This window comes from Manihot esculenta, chromosome 5, assembly GCF_001659605.2.
Source record: "Manihot esculenta cultivar AM560-2 chromosome 5, M.esculenta_v8, whole genome shotgun sequence".
Taxonomy (NCBI): domain Eukaryota; kingdom Viridiplantae; phylum Streptophyta; class Magnoliopsida; order Malpighiales; family Euphorbiaceae; genus Manihot; species Manihot esculenta.
In genome coordinates, this window is record NC_035165.2 from 5,907,158 (window position 1) to 5,928,474 (window position 21,317).

Sequence of the window (21,317 nt, forward strand, 5' to 3'; positions counted from 1 at the left end):
CCAGGCATGATTAGCTGTCAAGTGTCAAGTCAGTAAAAATATGCATTAGCTACAAATGTAGAATGGTTGTGCTTGCACATTTGACTACAGTATATCTTTAACTTAAAAATAGCAAAAGATATTGCTCTGAATTATTGTGGATGATATACAAAGATGGGACAAAAATGTTCTCAAGCTTTTTTCCCACAAGTGTTAATATATCTGTTGTAAAAGTTTTTAGATTTTTAAGTTCAATAATATTCAACTTTCTGTTGATCTGGTGCAACAAGGACATTATTAGATGAGTTGAACAAAGTGACAACATTTTTATTCCCATTGAAAAGGTACTAATCCAGGTTGAACTGCTTAAAGCAAGCACCTACCTAACTGCAGCAAAACTTCCATACTCGTGGATCCTGTTTGCTCCAAAGCATGAGAGATCAAGTCAATCTGAAGAATGTACAACAGTGCAAAGTGAGCTTCACACAGAAGGATCAGGCACTGACGTAACCTTTTGCTGATGTCGTGGCTCAAAAGATATACCAAGAAAAATATCACTGAAGCAGAAGTAAGAAGAGAACGCCAATTAGAAAATTTAGACCAAATTGTGTGCATATAACAAATTGCCATTTGTTCATAATCCTTGATTGGTGAACAAAAGGTCTCATGCTAATATAAATTTATAACAACATGTTGGAGACTTTTATATCTTTTCCTAAAAGGAACTCACTATATACAGCATGGATGAAACCAGGTTTCATGGCAATGAGGAAAATAAGTGCCAGCATAATAGCCCGGGAGCATTTTCGCAGTCCCCATGCAATCGTCGCCACAATAAACACCTTGGTACCTTCTTCTACTGTAATAAAGGAACACAATGACTTAATCGCGTAGATGAAGCATTGTCCTAATAAGTTAATATTAGCAGCTCACATACTAGAGCAGATTACGAATGTGAAAGAAAAAGCAAAGCAAATTGATCGATTACTTGATTTTTAGTTCAGAGGTTGAACAACAAAATAAAATCAACAATGAGAACATGGACATTCCAAAAAAATAGAGACATCTGAATTCAGAATCATGACAATAATCAAGTGTCAATACAGCACTCCTTCCATAGTTTCATATAAGCTCAAAAAGGTGCAGAAAGGGAAATATCTCCCTTTAAGGCATGTGAACATTAACATGAGATCATAGAATGGTTTTCTAATTAACAAAAAAATATTTAAAGAAAATGCCAGAGAAGATGTGCTCTGGAAATTATTAGAAACAAAAGCGAAATAATCTATAACAACTAGTTTTCTTATTCAAACTAAACCATAATTTTAAATCACGGTCATGGGTAACGGAAACAGGCTTGTAATAGCCATAATGGTATCCTGACGCTTCGCAAATTTTTCAAAACAATTTGCAAAGTCTATAAGATGAATTGAAATTAAACAATAAATTGCAAATTAATTTAAATTTTTTACAAAAAAACATAATTTTTTAGTAATAATAATTTATTTTCCAACTTTTTTAACCCTAAACCTATACATTAATTTCTATTTATCATAATTAACATAGATATTAAATTTATAATTTGTCCCAGTATTGAACTACAATTAGCATTATCAAATAACTAATAAAAAATCACATAAAATTTTATTTTTAAGTTATTTTACAATTAATTTAATAAAATAGATTTCTTAAATATAGTTTAAAATAAGAAAACAAGCATACATATAATAATACATAAACACATAAATTAAAGAAATTTTAATAAACAAAATAGAAACAAATTATAAAAAAATAAATATTTATATTGGATAATATATCTTTTTTAACATATAATTATGAGTTGAGGGTCAAAATGGGTTGGCGGGTCACGAATTGACATATGACACAAATAATAAAGTGTCATAAACATGTTAAATTGTGTTAGAGTGTCAACCCATGACATAGACACAAATTATTAGCGTGTCATAAATGGGTTGACATTATTTTTACAAGAATACAAATAAACTCAATCCTAACCCTTAATTTCTCGTGTTGTTTTTGCGTTGTGTTCACGGGTTGTGTCTAAAATTGCCACCCCTAGCATATTGTTAAATTTTACCCTAGAAAAACAGGTGGACAAAAAAGTTTCAGTCCACTTCAGGTTCAGAATAACTAGATGGAATAAACAAGATAAGAAGAAAACAGCAAAATTGAAAATAAAGGATATATAATCTAGGTATAAGTAGGACTATTAATCTGCTCATAAGTATCATTATTAGTTGATTGCAATTAAAGAGTTTATTTTATTACCTTCTGCAGAGTCATTTTCATTTGAAGGTCGATTGCCCTCATCAGACAAGTAAAGAAAAACAGAATTGTTCACAAGGTTACCCAAAGCAACCAAAATACCAAGACAAAATTGTGCAAGCAGAAAGAATCCGGGAATGGGATAATGCCACAATCCAACCATCTCCCAGATTTCCATATCCTGCACACATACCCAAAAAGAAATGAGCTATCCAAGTTTTGCTACAAAAATAACAATTTTTCTGAAAAAAGGGAAATACCTTCTCAAGTTTCCGATTAAAGAGTGGAAAAGCTACATTGAAGATATATGTGCTAACAGCCCAAAAGAGAATGAATACAAGAAGCAGCCCATTTAACCGATGCATGCGGAATACCGAAGGGAAGGCATAAACAATGTAGCCAACATATGCAAGTAACCCAAATGCGCATGCACTAGCAAAATGAAAACTCCAGTAGGAAAGTGCAAACAAGGAGACCTATCAAATAGAGCACTCCAAGTCAAACAATGAAATATAAATAAATTCAAATGGGAATATATATTAAATTCACTGTAATATTATCCAAAACTTTGCACCATATTTATTTAACACAATTAGCCAAGAAACAGAGAGATGATATAATTTTCCACTCATAACTTTAGCTGCAACTGCACAATTAAAGTAGAATTTGGTCCAATGTTTCATGGCCCATTAGCAGAAACCAAGCAAAAACTAAACAATGAGAAATTCAGAATTCAATAATTTAAGATACTTTATTATTTTGAAGGAAATTGAAGAAAGATTTGTATGATTCCAATCAAATGGATTTCAGCTAGAAAACTATTAAGGTCCTTCAAGCTCAAAAGTTTCTTCCATCTAATAATTATAATATAACAATGAGATAGACTATTCCAGGACAAAGGTGATAGCAAATGTAGTTTGTGAATATGTACCGGAAAACCATACGTGAAAAAGTTGATACTAAAGGTCCGAAAAACTGCTCCCCTTAATAAAACGTTGGTATGCGTGACACCAGATCTGCAAATTATTATATTGTTTAGTTGGCTTGCAAGCAATAAGAAAAGAGAAGTCATTATATCAAGTCCAATACTCAACATCTTATGACTGAAAAGCTTATTAATTAATCCATTCATACATGACCATGCATGGAAGCAAAACTTGTACACACAGAAACGCTTGTATTATTCAGTCCATACATAGAGCTATTGAAAAACTTTTGGATGGGACAGAACTATACAAAAATTTGTAACAGCTGAAGTCCCTATTGCAAGCTTGAACATACAGCATAGATAAAATATTTTGCCACTAGACATGCATACTTCTAAAAAGCATATTTTCACCAGACATATTCCTAAACCTTAGAAATACATCACTGAAAAGCACATTAGGATGTTGGAATTGATGAGATTCCATGCTCCAATTCCAGGAAAAGTGTTATAGAATAGAAGTATGTGTAAATATTCCATATTAGTTAGCATACTTTTAGAGAGTTCTTATTCTTTTCCTATTTAGGGATTTGAGTTGGGTGTATGTGTCTGTATGTGTATTATGAATGAATAAAATCATGAATTTCTAGTTCATTTTTCAAAATATACACGTATCAAAGCTACAGATTCACTGATGCAATTTATCAGCACTATTCTTTGATGATTGTGAAGCATGGTTCCTAGCCTTGTAAATTTGTTCTATTTCGGCAGAACTTGGCTTGAAGATTTATTTTGAGATTGTTGTGTTGAGCATTAACTTTGATATTCTGCTGTCTTGACGCCTAGAATATTGAAATCCTATGTTTGGGTTATGTTTGTGTTCTCTATTGTTGTTTCTCTTTCTGGCTTGGTAAAAATCTACCTACTAATTTGGCTTTTTCCATGCCAACATCACTTCTAAAAGGAAAGTGCAACCCTGAGAGTTGCTTTTTATTGGGGAATTTGTGCATATGTTTTTGAACCTGCCCTATGAGCCACTGGTTGAGCTATTTGTGAGCTATGTAATGGAGTTATTAAATTAACTATCTCATAGGCATTGTTGAGATTCTATGCTCTAACTTAAGGAGGACTGTTATAGAATAGAAAGTACATATGCGTAAATGTAATACCCTACTAGTTTATGGTGTTAGATTCTCAAATTACGATGGAATCTTTGTTTGAATTTGGAATTTCAGGCCAGAGATACTATACATGGGGTAATAAGGTCTATTCTAAATGTTGCGCATTTAAAATATGTGAAATCCTTTTTGTTTAAAAGATTTTAAAAGAAAAGGTTTTAAAATTTAAAAGTTCCATTTTTTGGGACCTTCGGCTGCAAAACCTTGAGTTTCGACCACCGAATGCCCCCCTGGCAGCAAGGATAAAGGCAGTCTTTGATGAAATGAAGAGCTAAACACTCTCTAGTCCAGTCTCCATTTGGGTCGACCACCGAATGTCCCCCTGGCAGCAAGGATAAAGGCAGTCTTAGACGAAATGAAGAGCTAAACACTCTCTAGTCTAGTCTCCATTTAGGTCCTTAAGGTGAGAGCTTCTGCCCCTTATGCCTTTTTGGCCTTCTTAACCCTACAAATTTCTAAGAGTTTGTAACTTGATTTTCAAGATTTGGGAACTTGATTCTAAGAGCACTTGAAGTTGAAATTCTTCCATCTTTCTTCCATTTTGATGATATTGTTTTTCAATAGGTTCTTTCAACCCTGTTCACTCCTTATTTTCAATTCTTAAGCCTAAAGGTCAAATGTTAGTTTTGCATGTGCATTTAGAGAGAGATTTGAAGATTTGTCTTGCATATATGCACCTTCAAGGTTGCATGTTTGTGTTTGGGTTGTTCAGTGTGACCAATGCATGTATATTTTGGTTGTTGTTTTGAGTAAAAAGGCTTTGACCATAGTAAACTAGTGAATGAATTGGATGGTCAATGCATGTTAAATTCTAAGTGTTGACTTATTTGCTAATCCTAACTGATCTAGGGATATGATTTGATTTGATTTGATTTGATTAGGATCCTTAATTATCTCTGTAATTATTATTTGATTATTTGCTTCCTGTTTAGATATAATTTTTTGTGTATAAATAGTCATATAAACCAATTGTAAAGATTAAGAGTGAAATACAAGAATTCTCTAAATTTTTCCAAAATCCTTCATGGTATCAGAGCCTTTTCCTGATTTTAGGGTTCAAATTTAATTTTTTCCTCTTTAGGTTTTCAAAACCTTATATCTACCTTTTTTGGTACTAACCCATCTAGGAGCCATTCCTCCTCTCACTGCCGGCACCAGGACTGTCGTCGGCCAATCGCCCAGCTCCGACGCCAAAAAAGCCCACATGTGAGGCTCACGCGCCTCCTTTTCCCGGCGCGTGACCAATCGCCTGACGCTGCTTCGCGGCTCCGATCACTTCGGCGACGATTCCAACCATCTTTCCAGCCTTCCCGTGCCGCTGCCCGGTCTTTTGGTGAATCGATTGGGCCCTCTTGTATGTACAACCTTGGGTACCTCCTATTCTTTCACGGTTCACAAATCTTTACCATGGCAGAAGATAAAAGGATTTCGATTCCTAACTTTGATTCCTCGTCCTCCGGTGCTACATCTAACTTTGTAAAGTCAGGTAATGCTTCCTCTCTTAATAATGTTTCGTGGAGTATCGATTCTGGTGTGAATAGACACAAGACAGACTCTTCTAAAGGCTTTCTCAATTATTTTCCTTCTCTAACCAAAGATAGTGTCAGAATTGCTTATGGCTCTTTTACTCCCATATCCGGACAGGTTCTGTTATTTGCACATCCAACATTAAATTATCATATATTCTTCATGTTCCCCACTTTCCTGTCAACCTTTTATTTGTCAGTGCTATTACCAATGCCCTTAATTGTAAAATTGAATTCTTTCCTGATCATTGTGTTATTCAGGATCTTCACACAGGAAAGAGGATTGGCAATGGTAGGCTGCATGATGGCTTATATATGTTGGAGGATGATCCAAGTTCTTCGATATCTCAAACCTGTTTTGGAGAAAATATGGATGTTAATCAGGAAATAATACAGTGGCACAGACGGTTAGGGCATCCATCATTTTTTGCCTTAGAAAAACTTTATCCTAATTTGTTTGCTAGAACTCAGTTTGATTCTCTATTTTGTGATGCTTGTGAATATGCTAAACACACTAAAACATCCTATCCTTTGAGTCATAATAAAAGTCAAATTCCTTTTGCGACTATTCATTCTGATGTTTGGGGACCTACTCAAACTGTCTCCTTATCTGGTAATCGATGGTGTGTCACCTTTATTGATTGTTGCACTCGAATGACTTAGGTCTATTTGATTAAAGCTAAAAGTGATGTCTTTTCTTATTTTCAATCCTTTCATAAGATGGTTTGTACTCAATTTGATACTAAGGTAAAAATTTTGAGAACTGACAATGGAAGAGAATACATGGATAGTAGCTTTTCTGCTTATTTGGAGAGTAATGGGATAGTACACCAGACTAGTTGTCCTTATACTAATGCTCAAAATGGCGTTGCTGAGAGGAAAAATAGGCATCTATTGGATGTAGCTTGATCTCTTATGTTCACCATGAATCTACCCAAAGCATATTGGGGAGATGCAATTCTTGCATTTGCTTATCTTATCAATAGAATGCCTCTCAAGACCCTTGACTTTATGAGTCCTTTGGCGATTCTACAAGGGAAGAATTCATACGCTGTTCCACCAAAAGTATTTGGGTGTGTTTGCTTTGTCCATACTAGGACGGTAGGAAAATTGGATCCCAAGCATGGTTTTAAATCGCGGTCGCGGTCGCGAGTAACGGAAACAGACCTATAACGGTCGTAACGTAATGGTAACGGCCTAGCGCTACGCAAATTTTTTAAAAAAATTTGCAAAGTTCATAAATAAAATGATATTGATTAGATTTAATTTAGAACAATGTATACAAATGCATAATAAACATAAATATAGAAAATATAGAATATTTAACTTAAGTTAAACATCATATAATTTAAAATAAGAAAAATCAACATAATCTTTATAGATCGAGTAAACTAATAGCTCAAAGTATAATTTTAACTCAAAACTAACACTTTAATCCACGAAAACTTACAAAAAAAAGGAAAAAAAAACAACAGTTAAAAACTAAAATAGATAAAATTTAACTAACTTTTTAGAAGAAATAAGCTTGGAAATAGAGTAGTTTATAATGGATCTAAGTTTATATGAGAAATATGCAGGGAAGATTGAAATTTGAAAGAGAAAGGGAAGAGAAAACTTAGAAAATATAGTCTTTGAAGCTGCTGAAAAGTGTAGAAACTAATGAAAATGAGAATAGGGAGCAAAAAATAAAAGATATAAAAGAATTTTAATTATTGGTAACGGCCGTTACCGTTACGTAACGGCCGTTACGCCTGCAAATCAGAAGGGGCCGTTATATAACGGGATAACGGGTAACGGCTCCCCCAAAACCTGTTACCTAACGGCCGTTACGTAACGTAACGGCCGTTATTTAAAACCATGATCCCAATGCCCTTAAATGTGTGTTTGTTGGGTATTCTCCAACACAAAAGAGATACAAGTGTTATCATCCTCCCTCTAGGAAATACTTAGTTACTATGGATGTTACCTTTCGAGAAACTGAACCCTACTTTAGTACCACCCACTCACCTCTTCAGGGGGAGAATAATGAGCAAGAAGAGGTGATCCCGAATTCTGTGATTCTGAATGATATGGTTCAACTAGAAAGTTTGAGTTCTAGTAGACAGGGGGAGATGTCCAATAAGGGAGAGAGAACTAGTCGTTTGGAAAAGCCAGATTTGAGAAGGTATTCGAGAAGAGACAAGGCAGAAGAAGCCATTATGCAGTCTACTCAGAGTCAAGAATCTTCTCCTGGTGAGTTACCCAGTCATGAATCTTCTTCTGGTGAGTTACCCACAACTCTTTCTTCTGGTGAGTTACCCACAACTCTTGAATGTTTCAATGACTTAAATAAACCTATTGCACAAAGAAAAGGGGGTCAGATCTTGTACTAAACTCCCTATTTCTAACTTTGTTTCTTATTAATCTTTATCTCCTTCCTATACAGCCTTTGCCTTGTCTATTTCTCTGTGTCTATTCCACAGGATTGGAAGAAAACTCTTGCAGATCCTAAATGGAAGAAAGCAATGATTGAAGAGATGAAAGCATTGGCTAAAAATGAGACTTGGGAGCTTGTCACTCTCCCACCTGGGAAGAAACTCGTTGGCTGTAAATGGGTGTTCACAGTGAAACACAAAGCTGATGGCACAATTGAACGATTTAAGGCCAGATTGGTTGCTAAAGGATTCACCCAAGCCTATGGAGTGGATTACCAAGAGACGTTTGTCCCAGTTGCAAAAATGAACTCAATCAGAGTTTTGTTATCCTACGCAGCCAACTTGGACTGGGACTTGCAACAGTTTGATGTGAAGAATGCTTTCCTCCGTGGAGATTTAGAGGAAGAAGTGTTCATGGAAATTCCTCCTGGGTTCGCTGATGAGAAGACACAAGGAAAGGTGTGCAGGTTAAAAAAGGCTTTGTATGGGCTAAAACAATCTCCTAGAGCTTGGTTTGACAAGTTTAGCAGAGTCATGATGATGCTGATCACACTCTGTTTATCAAACATCACAAGGGTAAGATCACCCTTCTTATTGTTTATGTTGATGATATAGTGGTGACAGGCAATGACAAAGAGGAAATGACTCAACTAAAGAGGTTGTTAGCCCAAGAATTTGAAATCAAAGATCTAGGAAAACTGCAATACTTCCTAGGTATTGAGGTGGCTAGATCAGAAAAAGGAATTTTCATCTCTCAAAGAAAGTACATTCTGGATTTGTTGGAAGAAACTGGTATGATGGAGTGTAAACCAGCAGAATCTCCCATTGAAAGTAATCACAAACTGGAAGCAAGAACTGGTGAGTCCGTGGATATTAGAAGATACCAGAGATTGGTAGGAAGGTTGATTTATCTCTCACACACTCGACCGGATATAGCCTATGCTGTTAGCTTAGTCAGCCAATTCATGCATGACCCTCACGAGACTCATATGCAAGTTGTACTTTGCATCTTAAGATACCTAAAGTCTGCGCCAAGAAAAAGGCTTCTTTACTCCAAACATGGTCACCTCCGAGTTGAAGCTGTTACAGATGCAGAGTGGGTAGGATCTCTCGATAACAGGAGATCCATCTCTAGTTACTGCACAGTTGTGGGAGGGAACTTTGTCACCTGGAGGAGCAAAAAACAAAGTGTTGTTGCTCGGTCAAGTGCTGAAGCAGAACACAGAGCAATGGCCCAAGGTGTGTGTGTGAACTCTTATGGTTACAGAAGTTATTGGAGGAGTTGAGGTTGCTCGAGAGAGACAATATAACTTTATATTGTGACAATAAAGCTGCTATAAGTATAGCACAAAATCCAGTCCAACATGACCGGACGAAGCACATTGAAATTGATCGGCACTTCATTAAAGAAAAATTAACAGACGATGTCTTGAGCCTAGTTCATGTGACTTCTACTAGGCAACTTGCAAATGTGTTTACTAAAGGGCTCAACAATAAGATCTACCATAATTTGATTTGCAAGTTGGGCATGTGCGACATCTTTGCACCAACTTGAGGGGGAGTGTTGACTTATTTGCTAATCCTAACTGATTCTAGGGATATAATTTGATTTGATTTGATTAGAATCCTTAATTATCTCTGTAATTATTATTTGATTATTTGCTTCCTATTTAGATATAATTCTTTGTGTATAAATAGTCATATAAACCAATTGTAAAGATTAAGAGTGAAATACAAGAAATCTCTAAATTTTCCCAAAATTCTTCACTAAGTTTTAATATTTTGAAAATATTTTGACATTTTCACTTGGATGATTTGTTTGAGATGTATTCTCAATGTAAAATATGTTTTGATGTTGATTTGAGTTGCCATTACGTTGTTTTGGAGTTTGGTTAGATGGTTGAACCTTTATGGACTATTTGAGTCATTTTTTGGCATAGATAAATACATGCAGAATCAAGTTCAATCTCAGACCAAAACCTATGTCTTCAGCCCCAAAAACCCCCTTTAGTGGAAGCAACTTTGGCAGCCAAAGTGTTGATGAAACTCCAGTTTCGACTTCAAAGTGACTTTCGATTGCTGAAAGTGCCGTTGAAAGTCAAGTTTCAGATCTGTCTAAATGATATTAGGCAGCCAAAGGTGCCACATAAGTCAACTTTCAAGTATGTGCAAGAACTTCAGGCTGCTGTAGGTGCCACCAAAAGTTCCTCCAACCTTTTTCTTTGTTGTTATGTGTTTTCCAATTTTTTTTTAGGGGTGATTGGGGGTAGTTTAAGAAGGGGTTAAATTAATTTAGTCGCTCATTTCAAGTCATCCTATGTAGGAATTGACTTAAGAAATCAAGGGAGACAAGTTTAAGTTAGCCTAACTCATTCATGCACAATGCATAATAGGATTAAAAAGATGAGTAAAAACTAGAATTTTTTTATTTAAAAATATCAAATTGAAATCAACATCTCCATGCATTATTTTATTATTATGGCTATTAGGGTGTACGCGTCTAGTATGCGAAGAAGATGCATTATTGCATTTATTTATCATTGGTGCATGGTAGATGTTGGATGGCCTATTGGCCTCTCATATGTTATATATGTTATGAGCTCTTGAGTAATGATATAGACAATTAGACACCAAGTGAGGCCTACCCTAACACTATATTAAGGGAAAGACCATAAAGGCCTATGATTACAACTTGACATTATGGAAATATTATGTTATGTTTAAGCAGAACTCCAGCAGAGCCATGAGAACCAAGCACTTTGAAATGAGAGAGGCTACTGTTGACAAGTCTACCTTTAGGTGAAATGTTTGTGCGGTGATATGCACAGCAGCTCATGTATGTATATGATGCAAGTAAAATACGATGTTTGTTTTATTCTACTCATTAAGCTATATGTAGCTTAACCCTCTCTCCTTAAACCCTAAGTAGTGAGTGGCAGTGGCAAATTAGAATCCAAAGGAAGAATTTAGAGTTGTACATCCATATATTAATGTACTAGATATAGCTGGACATACGATAATTGCATGGTTATAGAGTTTTTGTGCTTTGTCCCAGATTATGTTTTAATTTTTCAAGTAATAAAGTATCCTTACTCCTATGATCTCTTGGAAAATGTTACATATGAGTTTCAAAACTCAACCCTTAGGATGTATGTTTATGTTCTTCGAGCATAAGTTCATGGACCCAGTATAATTATGTATTTACGCTTCAAAATTTCATGTCATGCTATAAAGTTTATAAAGTTTAGTATATCTATTTTAAACCATGAAAACATCAAGTTAAATTATACAATTATGGTTAAGTTAAGCTTGCTACAAATAGCAGAAGCTTTAAGCTATCTTCTTCCTTAGCACTAGTAGCAATTCCATTTTGGTTCTTAGTTCTTACTATATATTCTCGTGTGTGTGAATAAAATCAAGAACTTCTAGTTCAAACTGACAAACCATAACTTTAGTATTCATTGCAATTAATTCCAATCTTTAATAAATCATAGCATTCCAATGTCTATGATGCAAAGGCGAGGTTGGGGAAGTTGGGAAAAAATAGGTAGACTTCTTGCTCATGATGACCTTTAGCTTAATTGCTTAAAACTATAATTGTAGAACTAACTAAAAATTAATTCCAAAATTTAACAATCCATGACGTTTCATAATCAGCAGAGCTTTTGGTTGACTTTTAAATTTACAATCCATTCCATGCAAGGTACAATATCAGAGCATGGTGAATGAAATGAACATTGAAAGCAGACAACAAAAACAACCAGTGCAATGGATATTTTAAGTTTCTTACTTAGATTGACGAATGAAAAATGAATGCCTTAAGGGGAGAAGTTGCTCTGTTAGGTTACTTCCTCTCATGGACATAATAAAATCCATTTCCTCCAAATCACACCTAATAAAGGATAACTGCATTAGAAGGAAGAAAGAGGTAAGGGTGATGCAATGTAAAGGACCTTGAGAAAACAAAACATACAAATTTGAACAACTTGAAGAACATATAATTTGGAAAGAAGCATTTTCAACCACAAATCACTAAAAAAAATATTATTCCAAATTGCATTTTAAATATCTTCAGTAAATAATTAAAGATGATAGTAATCGGGAGGCAAACATCTACATTTCCAATTATAAAGAACTTGCATAAATTGTAAAGATATTCACCAAATCATCCATATTCCCACCAAACATCTTCCTCCAACCAAATTTGGTAACTAAAAGCAACACTCCACTGAATATGTAAAATTTCTCCTTTTACAAAGAACAAATTCAAACTATAAAAGTTTAAGGCTACCTAGAGTAATACATAATTTGCTACTTGAAAGCCCATTTTAAGTAAAAGGTGACACCAAACCACACAAAACATATGCATGTAGAGGACCTAGAAACATTACCATATAATAAATACAGCTAAAAACATGCACAGATTTTCATATTTTTAATAAACTAACATCATGCTCACTCACCTGAAAAGAGTATCTTCCCACACTCAAACTAATTGTCAAATTTTTCTAAACATAGCCTTTTGTGATATGAAGTGTTTAGAATCACGGGCTTAGGTCATCAAATAGACAGAGCTATATACTGAACTAGACTTGAAACTGGGCTTCCTATCACCATTTGTTTGGTTTGCCAATGTTTATATCCCTTTAATTTTCTTCTACACTACTAATATGGGACTTGTTTGGTTGTTCCCACAAGCCACATTCCAAAACTCCCCTCTATCACAACTAAGTTTCAATCAAGTGCCATAAGCCCAGTTGTTACTTTTGGATGAGATGGTCCATCTAACTTGGGTTTGGCTCCTCCTTATTTGCCCTCAAGGTCAAATTCTACACGCTAGCCTATTGATCCACCTAAGTCTCACTCGATTAGCAAAACTCACAAGTCTAGCTCATTGGGGGATTAGCCCACCATGCTTTTGGATGTTGAGGCTATGACCTTTAGGCATGGCTTAGGCTATTTTGGGCGGAGACCATAGTTTTAAATCCAGGGTAGTGTGCATCTTTGCCAATTTGATGATCCACAAACCTAATCCTGTGATTCTTAAAATGAAAGATATCGAAGAGATGAGTAGGCACTAAGCTGCCTTAGCTGATCTAATCCAACAATATCAGAAGTAAGGTAGTTGAAAGCACCCTAATTGCCTCTTTATAGGAAGAAATTTCACATAATATAAGAACTGCTACTGGTGATTGTATCCTGTATAAGTTTACATCTCTATATTTCAAACATAGGCTTTATTAAGTAAGAACAGTAGGAATAGAGGCTTCTGATTGCATTTACAAAATCTTTCCTTTTTCTATTTTATCACAAGCATTTCCAGAATCTTGGAAAGCTACAACTAGAAGAATTTAGGATGAAACAACGTGACCGTTATGATTTTGCAGAGCAAAAATTGTAGAAACGTGGAACCCGTCGTTTCACTTCTACCAATAAATCTGAGACTAGTGACCACAGTACTGCTAAACTTGAAGTAACACATACCATGATGTAAAAAAGTACAAGAGAAAGACCAGAACAAATCTCAGGCCACTCCGCTTTTCCAGATATTTTGAACAGACCAATGAAATCAGCTATCCAGTGAAACAGATTAGGGAATTCTATAGGAAGCTGATAGACATAAAGCAGGATAATGTTAAAGCTTGCGTACAGCTGAAGAGGTCTCCACCACCTTCAAAAGCATTACAAACAAACATAAGCCAAAAATGGATAACTATGTAACAATAACCAAAACTACCACGTGGATGGGACAGCTGAATATATGTCACAAAAAATCACCTGAAAAGTCCTAGAAAATTGCTTGTCAAAGACCAATCCACAAGACCTGCACAGCTACCAATAAAAAAAGGTAGAGAAAGCCACGAGGGATGGCTAATCCCCACGCCCAGCTGAATGGCAGGCAACAGCAAACAGGAAGCAACCCTAAAATAAGAACCTTTCATACAGAAAAGCAGAGAAACAATCCCAAATCAATAGCCACACTCTTATCATCATCATCATCATCATCATCATAATTATTATAATACATATTAAAGAAACACAAGTAAATAAAATAAGATAATGATGAATTAGGACCCAGAAAATGTATCATAAATAAATTTAGATGGAGAAAAAAAGTCAAGAACAAATGCCATCATGCAATTTTCAGTACAAGATGTGATAACATGTGAAGTCATCTTAAAAATAGAACAACCTGAAAAAAGATGCTGACAACTTGACCTGTCATGGAAATATACTTACTGTAGAAGAATAATATTTTGTTGTATTTCACAATAAAAATTACAACCTACTTATACATGAGAAACGGTATCTAAACAGGAAGGAAAATCAAGCCTGATTATACAATCCCTAAAATTAAGTAACTGACCCATCTATCAATATTTACTTCCTATATTAACATATTTACTTTCTATAATTTATAACACTCCCCCTCAAGTTGGAGCATAAATATTAATCATGCCCAACTTGTTACATATATAATCAACTTCAGCCATAACAACTAACCCAAAACAATTAAAATAAACAAAAGATCAGAAGAAGAACAAAACTCGTGAACAGTATCCGTGAACTGTTCTCGTGAACGAACAATACTTGATGAACAGTATCCTAAATCTCCAAATGTTACCCTTTATGAGTAACCCAAATGATCGGAGCTCTAAGTCTCCAAATATTACCATTTATAGGTAACCCAAATAAATCGAACCCTAAATCTCCAAATGTTACCCTTTATGGGTAACCCAAAGAAACAGAGTCCTAAGTCTCCAAATGTTACCCTTTGTGAGTAACCCAAATGAACATAGGCTTAAGTATCCAAATGTTACCCTTTATTGGTAACCTCTAAGTCTCCAAATGTTACTTTTTATGAGTAACTCAAATTAACAGAGCCCTGACTTTGATACCATGTAGAAATATAATATTTTGTTTGTTGTATTTCACAATAAAGATTACAACCTATTTATACATGAGAGATGGTATCTAAACAGAAAGGAAAATCAAGCCTGATTATACAATCCCTAAAATTAAGTAACTGACCCATCTATCAATATTTACTTCCTATATTAACATATTTACTTTCTATAATCTATAACACTTTCAAAGACTTGTCTTTTAAATACAGCTTCCTCGCAAGTGCATGCTTCATTATTTCTTTGTAAGCATGCTAGTGCATGGCTTAAATGCTTTACATATTTGGCAAGAAGTGAGGAGACAAATATTCAACTCCCATATATAGCCTTCCACATTCTACTTTTTTTAAGATGGCCTAGCGTGTTCTCTATTTAACTAAAGAGTAAAGAACATCTCTTGAGGACAACCATGCAAACAAAAGTGAAATACATCAGTGAAGAAAGTCCCTACAAAAGATTGAGAAGCCACTATAAAAATATCCAAGGATCAATATGAGTTTCCCTCATCAAAATACTTTTTGCATCCTTTGATTAAGTGAACTATTGCTCCGAAAATAATTAATAACTAAAAAAAGTGAAATTTTGATATTCTCTATAGAAATCTTATGAGGCAATTAACTATTTTGGTTCTCCAAGTTATCTCTTATCAGCCATTTAGATGTAATAAATTTACAATCCAAGAAAGCACAACAGAACTAACACAAAAACCTACCCACAATCACAAAAAATATTCAATCCTATTAAGTCAAGGTGAATTAGAAACTGATCACTCTTGTGTATCTGCTTCAAAAATGATGTCAAATAATAACATTGAAATCCTATTCTAGAAAGACTTCATATAATTAACGAGAAAGATGCTAAACACAAATCTAACCAATATAAAGGTTTTAGAACTTAATGTTTTTGAAGAATTTTAGAGAATTTTAGAGTATTCTTGTATTTCACTCTTAATCTTTACAATTGGTTTATATGATTATTTATGCACAAAGAATTATAACTAAACAAAAAGCAAATAATCAAATAATAATTACAAAGATAATTGAGGATCCCAATCAAATCAAATCATATCCCTAGATCAGCAAATAAGTCAACGGTTTTGTTTGTGCATGTGTAATTGTGTCTGTAAGTAAGAATGATTGTAAAACAGGACGAGAAGCTATAATGAAGCACTCACAGACCTATCTGCTCAAGAACAGTTAAGAAATGACCCCAGCAGGACTCTTGCCAAGGAAATAGACCAAATCTGTTTCCATATATATCAACAAAAGCAACAACAACTGCTAATAGTTGTACAACCAAGAAATAGATGACAGGAGGTGATTTCCAGGACTGGAACCTGTAAAAGCATACCATGAGAAAGCGTCAGTAAATGCAGATCCCATGAACATATAAAGAAAACATAGGTAATGAAATCAATTCTTACACCATCAAACCAGTTAGATGCGCCCACCAAGCATTTGCTTCACTCCATTTGTTTCCCTTAATTGCCCATACAATAAGATATACCAGTTCACTAAGAATAACAAAAAGGGAAAACAAAATAATGGGCCACAATAATATAAATCGCCTCCGAAATCGAAAACCTACAAGGGGGAAAAGTATGTTAACAGTTAATACAATAGAAGTCACAAAAAGAAAAGTTCAAATTTAAATTAGGATCTGATCAAATGGTAGTTATCAAAGTTTCAAAACACGCATCTAAGTAAACAACACAGACAATGACAGTTTTTTTTTTCTTTTTTCGGACAGATAAAAGAAAATAGTCTTAACCATTCAGTGGCTTTTTCAACATCAATTTATTCTTTTCCACTAACAGGGACTAACTATGATGACTAATGAAGAAGAAAACTTGCTGCAAAATGTCAGTAATGACAACAGAAGCAACAATAAACACTAACATACCATTTTCCGTATGAGATTTATAAAGGAGAAACAACATTATTCTGTCCAAAATATAAATTTTCAAAGGACAAGAATTGTAAAACAATATAATATCAGTTTCACCGGAAAGCAGAGAAAGTGATAGATATACATAAAGCTACTCACCTATTTTTGGTGCATAATACTGAATAAGAAGGAAGGCTATTACATCACCAAGAGAAATCAAACTCCAGTTAGTCAAAGCAGCTGCAAAAAGAGGGAAAACATGAAAAATTAGCAAGCACTTAGATGGTGATTCTAGTGCAGCAGAGAAACATACATATTAGGGCCTGATCACTTAGCCCTTATTTGGTATGCTTTTCTTGTAAGAAAAGAATTGAATTGAATTCATTTCTATTTCATAAAAGAATTCATTTTTTGGAATAAATTTAAATATAATAGAATTTAATTGAACTCTTTTATATTTGATAAATTAATAATAAAATTCAAATTGATTTAATTTATTCATTGTTCTTATTATTTTTACATTAAACATAAATATTTATTCTTATATATAACTATTTTTATCACATATGTTAAATCTCACATCGGTAACGTGGCCCTTATATGGGCCATAGACACTCCTCTACCTTGAGCAAGTTTTGGGATAAGTTAGATCTGACCCAAATTTAACATGTTATCAGAGCCTCCCTAGTCCCGGATAGGAGAGGTTTGTTAAATCCCACGTAATATGCCCCTTACATGGGTTATAGACACTCATTCACTCTTGAGTTAGCTTTTGGGATGAACTAGCTTTTTAGATGAGTTAGGTCTGATCCAAATTTAACAACATAGATCGAAAAAATATTATTAATATTTTATAATATTTAAAATTTTAATTTTGCATAATTTTTTATCATTAAAAATATTAAGATTTTTTTAATTAACAAAGTAATATAATAAATTTCCTAGCATTAATTATAAATACATTAAATATTAATAGTCAATATTAAATTAAATTAATTTTTCTAAATTACTAATTAAAAAAATAAGAAATAAATTTAAAATTAAAATAAACAAAAAAAACAAAGGATAAAAGGAAAAGAAAAAAAAAAGAGTTTCCAAGGGCTAATTAAGTATTTTGGTACGATGTACTTTTAATTCAAAATTAATTCTGACAAGAATTCAAAATAATTGAATTTTTACACTATTAGTTTTGCCAAACACAAAAATTTAGGAAAATGAATTCATTTCTTTTTAATTCTTTCAAAATTTGGCATTCCAAACAAGAGTTATAGAAAACTTGAGTAGCTTTCTTGAAAATTTTTCAAAGAAAATTGGAAAATAGAGTTTTGTGTTCACATGGAAACAATGTTATTGTTGAGATTATTTCTGTAAATAGCCTAGCTTTGTAATAATAATTAGGGATATGATTGTGTGATATGATTGGAATATGATTAGGCTATAATTAGATAATTAATTTATTTTCTTACCCAATATGTACTCTTGTAAGTAGTATATATACCCCAATTGGCTTGACGGGAATAATCAAGTATTTTCTCTCAAAGCTTCTGCTCTTTTTTTCTTCTTTTCATCAAAGATTTCATGCTATCAGAGCCAAGAAACTTGGTTCACCTGTGAGTGGCAGATCTGCCACCTTGCTTTGGTGACTTTCTGGAAATCAATTAATCTCACCACCCAGCCCATTCTCCACGCCAGCTTCCGATCGGTTTTCCGGTAAAGCACCGCCTCCAGATCCAGCCCCATGCGCCATCCCAAGCAGCCTGTCTCCGGCCACGCGCCGACGCATGCACCATCTTCTGGTGACCATTTCACGCTAGCGATGCTTCCTCCAGCATCGCCCGGCGCCGACAACTCCAGCCCAGTAGGTCCGGTCGCCTATTCAGCTTGCCTTCACATGCCCTTTGTGAACAGTAATGTCGGATTTACTGTTCACAGGCATAGGCCCCTTTTTTCTTGGTAGATTAGACTCTTTTTTGGCAAATTCAGGTCTCTACTCGGTCCCTTGCTATTCCAGAATCTCTCTCGACATGTTTGAGAAGCAAAACACCCTCAATACAGGTTTTGAGTCTCTTAAACCTTTCTTTTCAATTGCTACGATGAAGTTGCAAGGAAGTAATAATTATGTGTCTTGGGCTGCATCCGTAGAATTATGGTTTTTAGGACAGGGGTACGATGATCATTTAATAAAAAATGCCAATGATATCACTGCCACTAATGACCCAACTGGGCGGTTAAAATTGATGTTCAACTATGTAGTCTTTTATGGCATTCATTAGATCCAAAATTGCTTGCTCTGTTTCAGTCTAGCAAAACTTGTTGCAAGGTTTGGACTAAGGACAAAACATTGTATACTAATGATATACAACGCATCTACAAGGTTGTGTCGGATATGGTTCACTTACAACAAAATCATCAGGATATGGCTAGTTACTTGGGTCAAGTAGAAACTCTGAAAGATGAATTTAATTCTCTTATGCCTTGTACTGATGATGTTGATGCGCAAGAAGAACAACGTGATAAATTTTTATGGTTTTAGCATTAATTGGATTGCGATCTAACCTTTGCTCTATGAAAGATCAAATTTTGATTGGTTCAGTTATTCCAACTTTAGAACATGTGTCAGCTAGGCTCTTACGTATTTCCCTTAGTAAGAGTGACGCTACAGATACGGAATTCTCAGTTTTGGCTTTGCAAGGAAATCAAGGACAAGAAGGAAATCGCAAAGTTAAAGGAAAGAAGTTTCATTGCTCCTATTGTGATAAGAAAGGTCACACACGGTATGCATATTGGGCATTACATGGCCGACCACCACGACCCAATCAACTTGATAATACTAGCAAGTCAGCAGCTCATCTTGCCCAATCTAACGAAGAAGGTCTGCTTCCACAACCTACCAATAAATCTCAGGACCTAGATTCAATTACTTTAACTGAAGAGAACTATAAAGAATACTTGCAGTTCCAAGCAGCTAAGCAACATCCTCCATCTTCCAGCATTGCTTACTCCGATAATTCCTTTGCTTGTCTAACTAAGTCTTCACTTGTTGGTCCATGGATCCTAGACTCTGGTACTTCTAATCACATCTCTAGTAATCACAATCTTTTCTCTACTCTTATTTCACCTTCTATACCATCTAAAGTCACCTTAGCTAATGGTTCACAACTCAAGTTAAAGGAATAGGAAACGTACAACTTCTTCCTTCTATTTCCTTAACTACTGTCTTATTCATTCCTGAATGTTCATATAATTTAATCTCCATTAGTAAATTGACCAAAAATCTTAATTGTTGATTTTGTTGTGGTGCAGAACTGGAGTACTAGGAAAATGATTGGAACAGGATCTGAGTCACAAGGATTGTACCACCTCTCCACCTCTCCGGTTGCTTTTGTTTCTACCACATCCGTTGAGCTTATTCATAACCGTTTGGGACATCCTAGTCTTCTCAAATTGCAAAAAACCGTCCCCAGTCTTTCTTTGTATTCTTTAGCATGTGAGTCATGTCAACTTGAGAAACAAACTCGGGCTTCATTTCCCAAGCGAGTCAATAACAGGGCCACTTTGATGTTTGACATTGTTCATTCAGACATTTAGGGTCCAAGTCGTGTCAGTATAACTTTGGGATTTCAGTATTTTGTTACTTTTATCGATGATTATTCTCGTTGCACTTGGCTATTTTTAATGAAGAAACGCTCTGAGTTATTCTTCATTTTTCAAAAAATTTGTGCTAAAATACATAATCAATTTGGTGTTCGCATTAAAGTTTTGCGTAGTAATAATGCACAAGAATATCTTTCCTCCTCTTTTTCTCATCGCATTAAAGTTTTGCGTAGTGATAATGCATGAGAATATATTTCCTCCTCTTTTTCTCATTTCTTGTCTACTCAGGGTATTACTCACCAGACTTCTTGTGCCCATACTCCTCAACAAAATGGTGTTGCCGAGTGCAAAAATCGGTATTTGATTGAAACCGCCCGCACCTTACTCATACATCATAATGTTCTGCTGCGTTTTTAGGACGAGGCAATCCTTACTGCCTGCTACTTGATCAACAGTATGTCTTCCTCTGTTTTGCAGCATCAGAGTCTTCATTCAGTTCTCTTTCTTAACCAGACCTTCTCTTTCTTAACCAGACCTCCAACCAGTTGTCCCTGCAAGTTTTTAGATGAATATGTTTTGTTCATGATCATACCCCTGGGAAAGACAAACTCTAGTCCAAATAA

At 34.7% G+C, this 21,317-nt stretch overlaps 1 protein-coding gene across 7 annotated transcripts in view; it reads right to left on the reverse strand.

Moving 5' to 3' along the window:
- Window positions 1–21,317, reverse strand: part of LOC110615204 (piezo-type mechanosensitive ion channel homolog) — a 40,026-nt gene that overhangs the window by 14,482 nt on the left and 4,227 nt on the right. For 3 of the 7 annotated variants that reach the window (XR_006350635.1, XM_021756959.2, XM_021756963.2), the window contains exons 2-12: window positions 17,260–17,340; window positions 16,637–16,796; window positions 16,392–16,549; window positions 14,087–14,243; window positions 13,793–13,979; window positions 12,099–12,214; window positions 3,197–3,281; window positions 2,526–2,741; window positions 2,269–2,446; window positions 710–838; window positions 363–536 (exon numbers count right to left, since the gene is read on the reverse strand). Coding sequence is in view for 6 of the 7 variants with exons in the window: in XM_021756959.2 (XP_021612651.1) it covers window positions 363–536; window positions 710–838; window positions 2,269–2,446; window positions 2,526–2,741; window positions 3,197–3,281; window positions 12,099–12,214; window positions 13,793–13,979; window positions 14,087–14,243; window positions 16,392–16,549; window positions 16,637–16,796; window positions 17,260–17,340 (1,641 nt within the window). In the remaining variant the exon portion in view is untranslated. Of the gene's footprint in view, window positions 1–362; window positions 537–709; window positions 839–2,268; window positions 2,447–2,525; window positions 2,742–3,196; window positions 3,282–12,098; window positions 12,215–13,792; window positions 13,980–14,086; window positions 14,244–16,391; window positions 16,550–16,636; window positions 16,797–17,259; window positions 17,341–21,317 lie in introns of those variants that run through there. The other 4 variants (XM_021756960.2, XM_021756961.2, XM_043956438.1 and 1 more) reach the window with 4 other exon arrangements.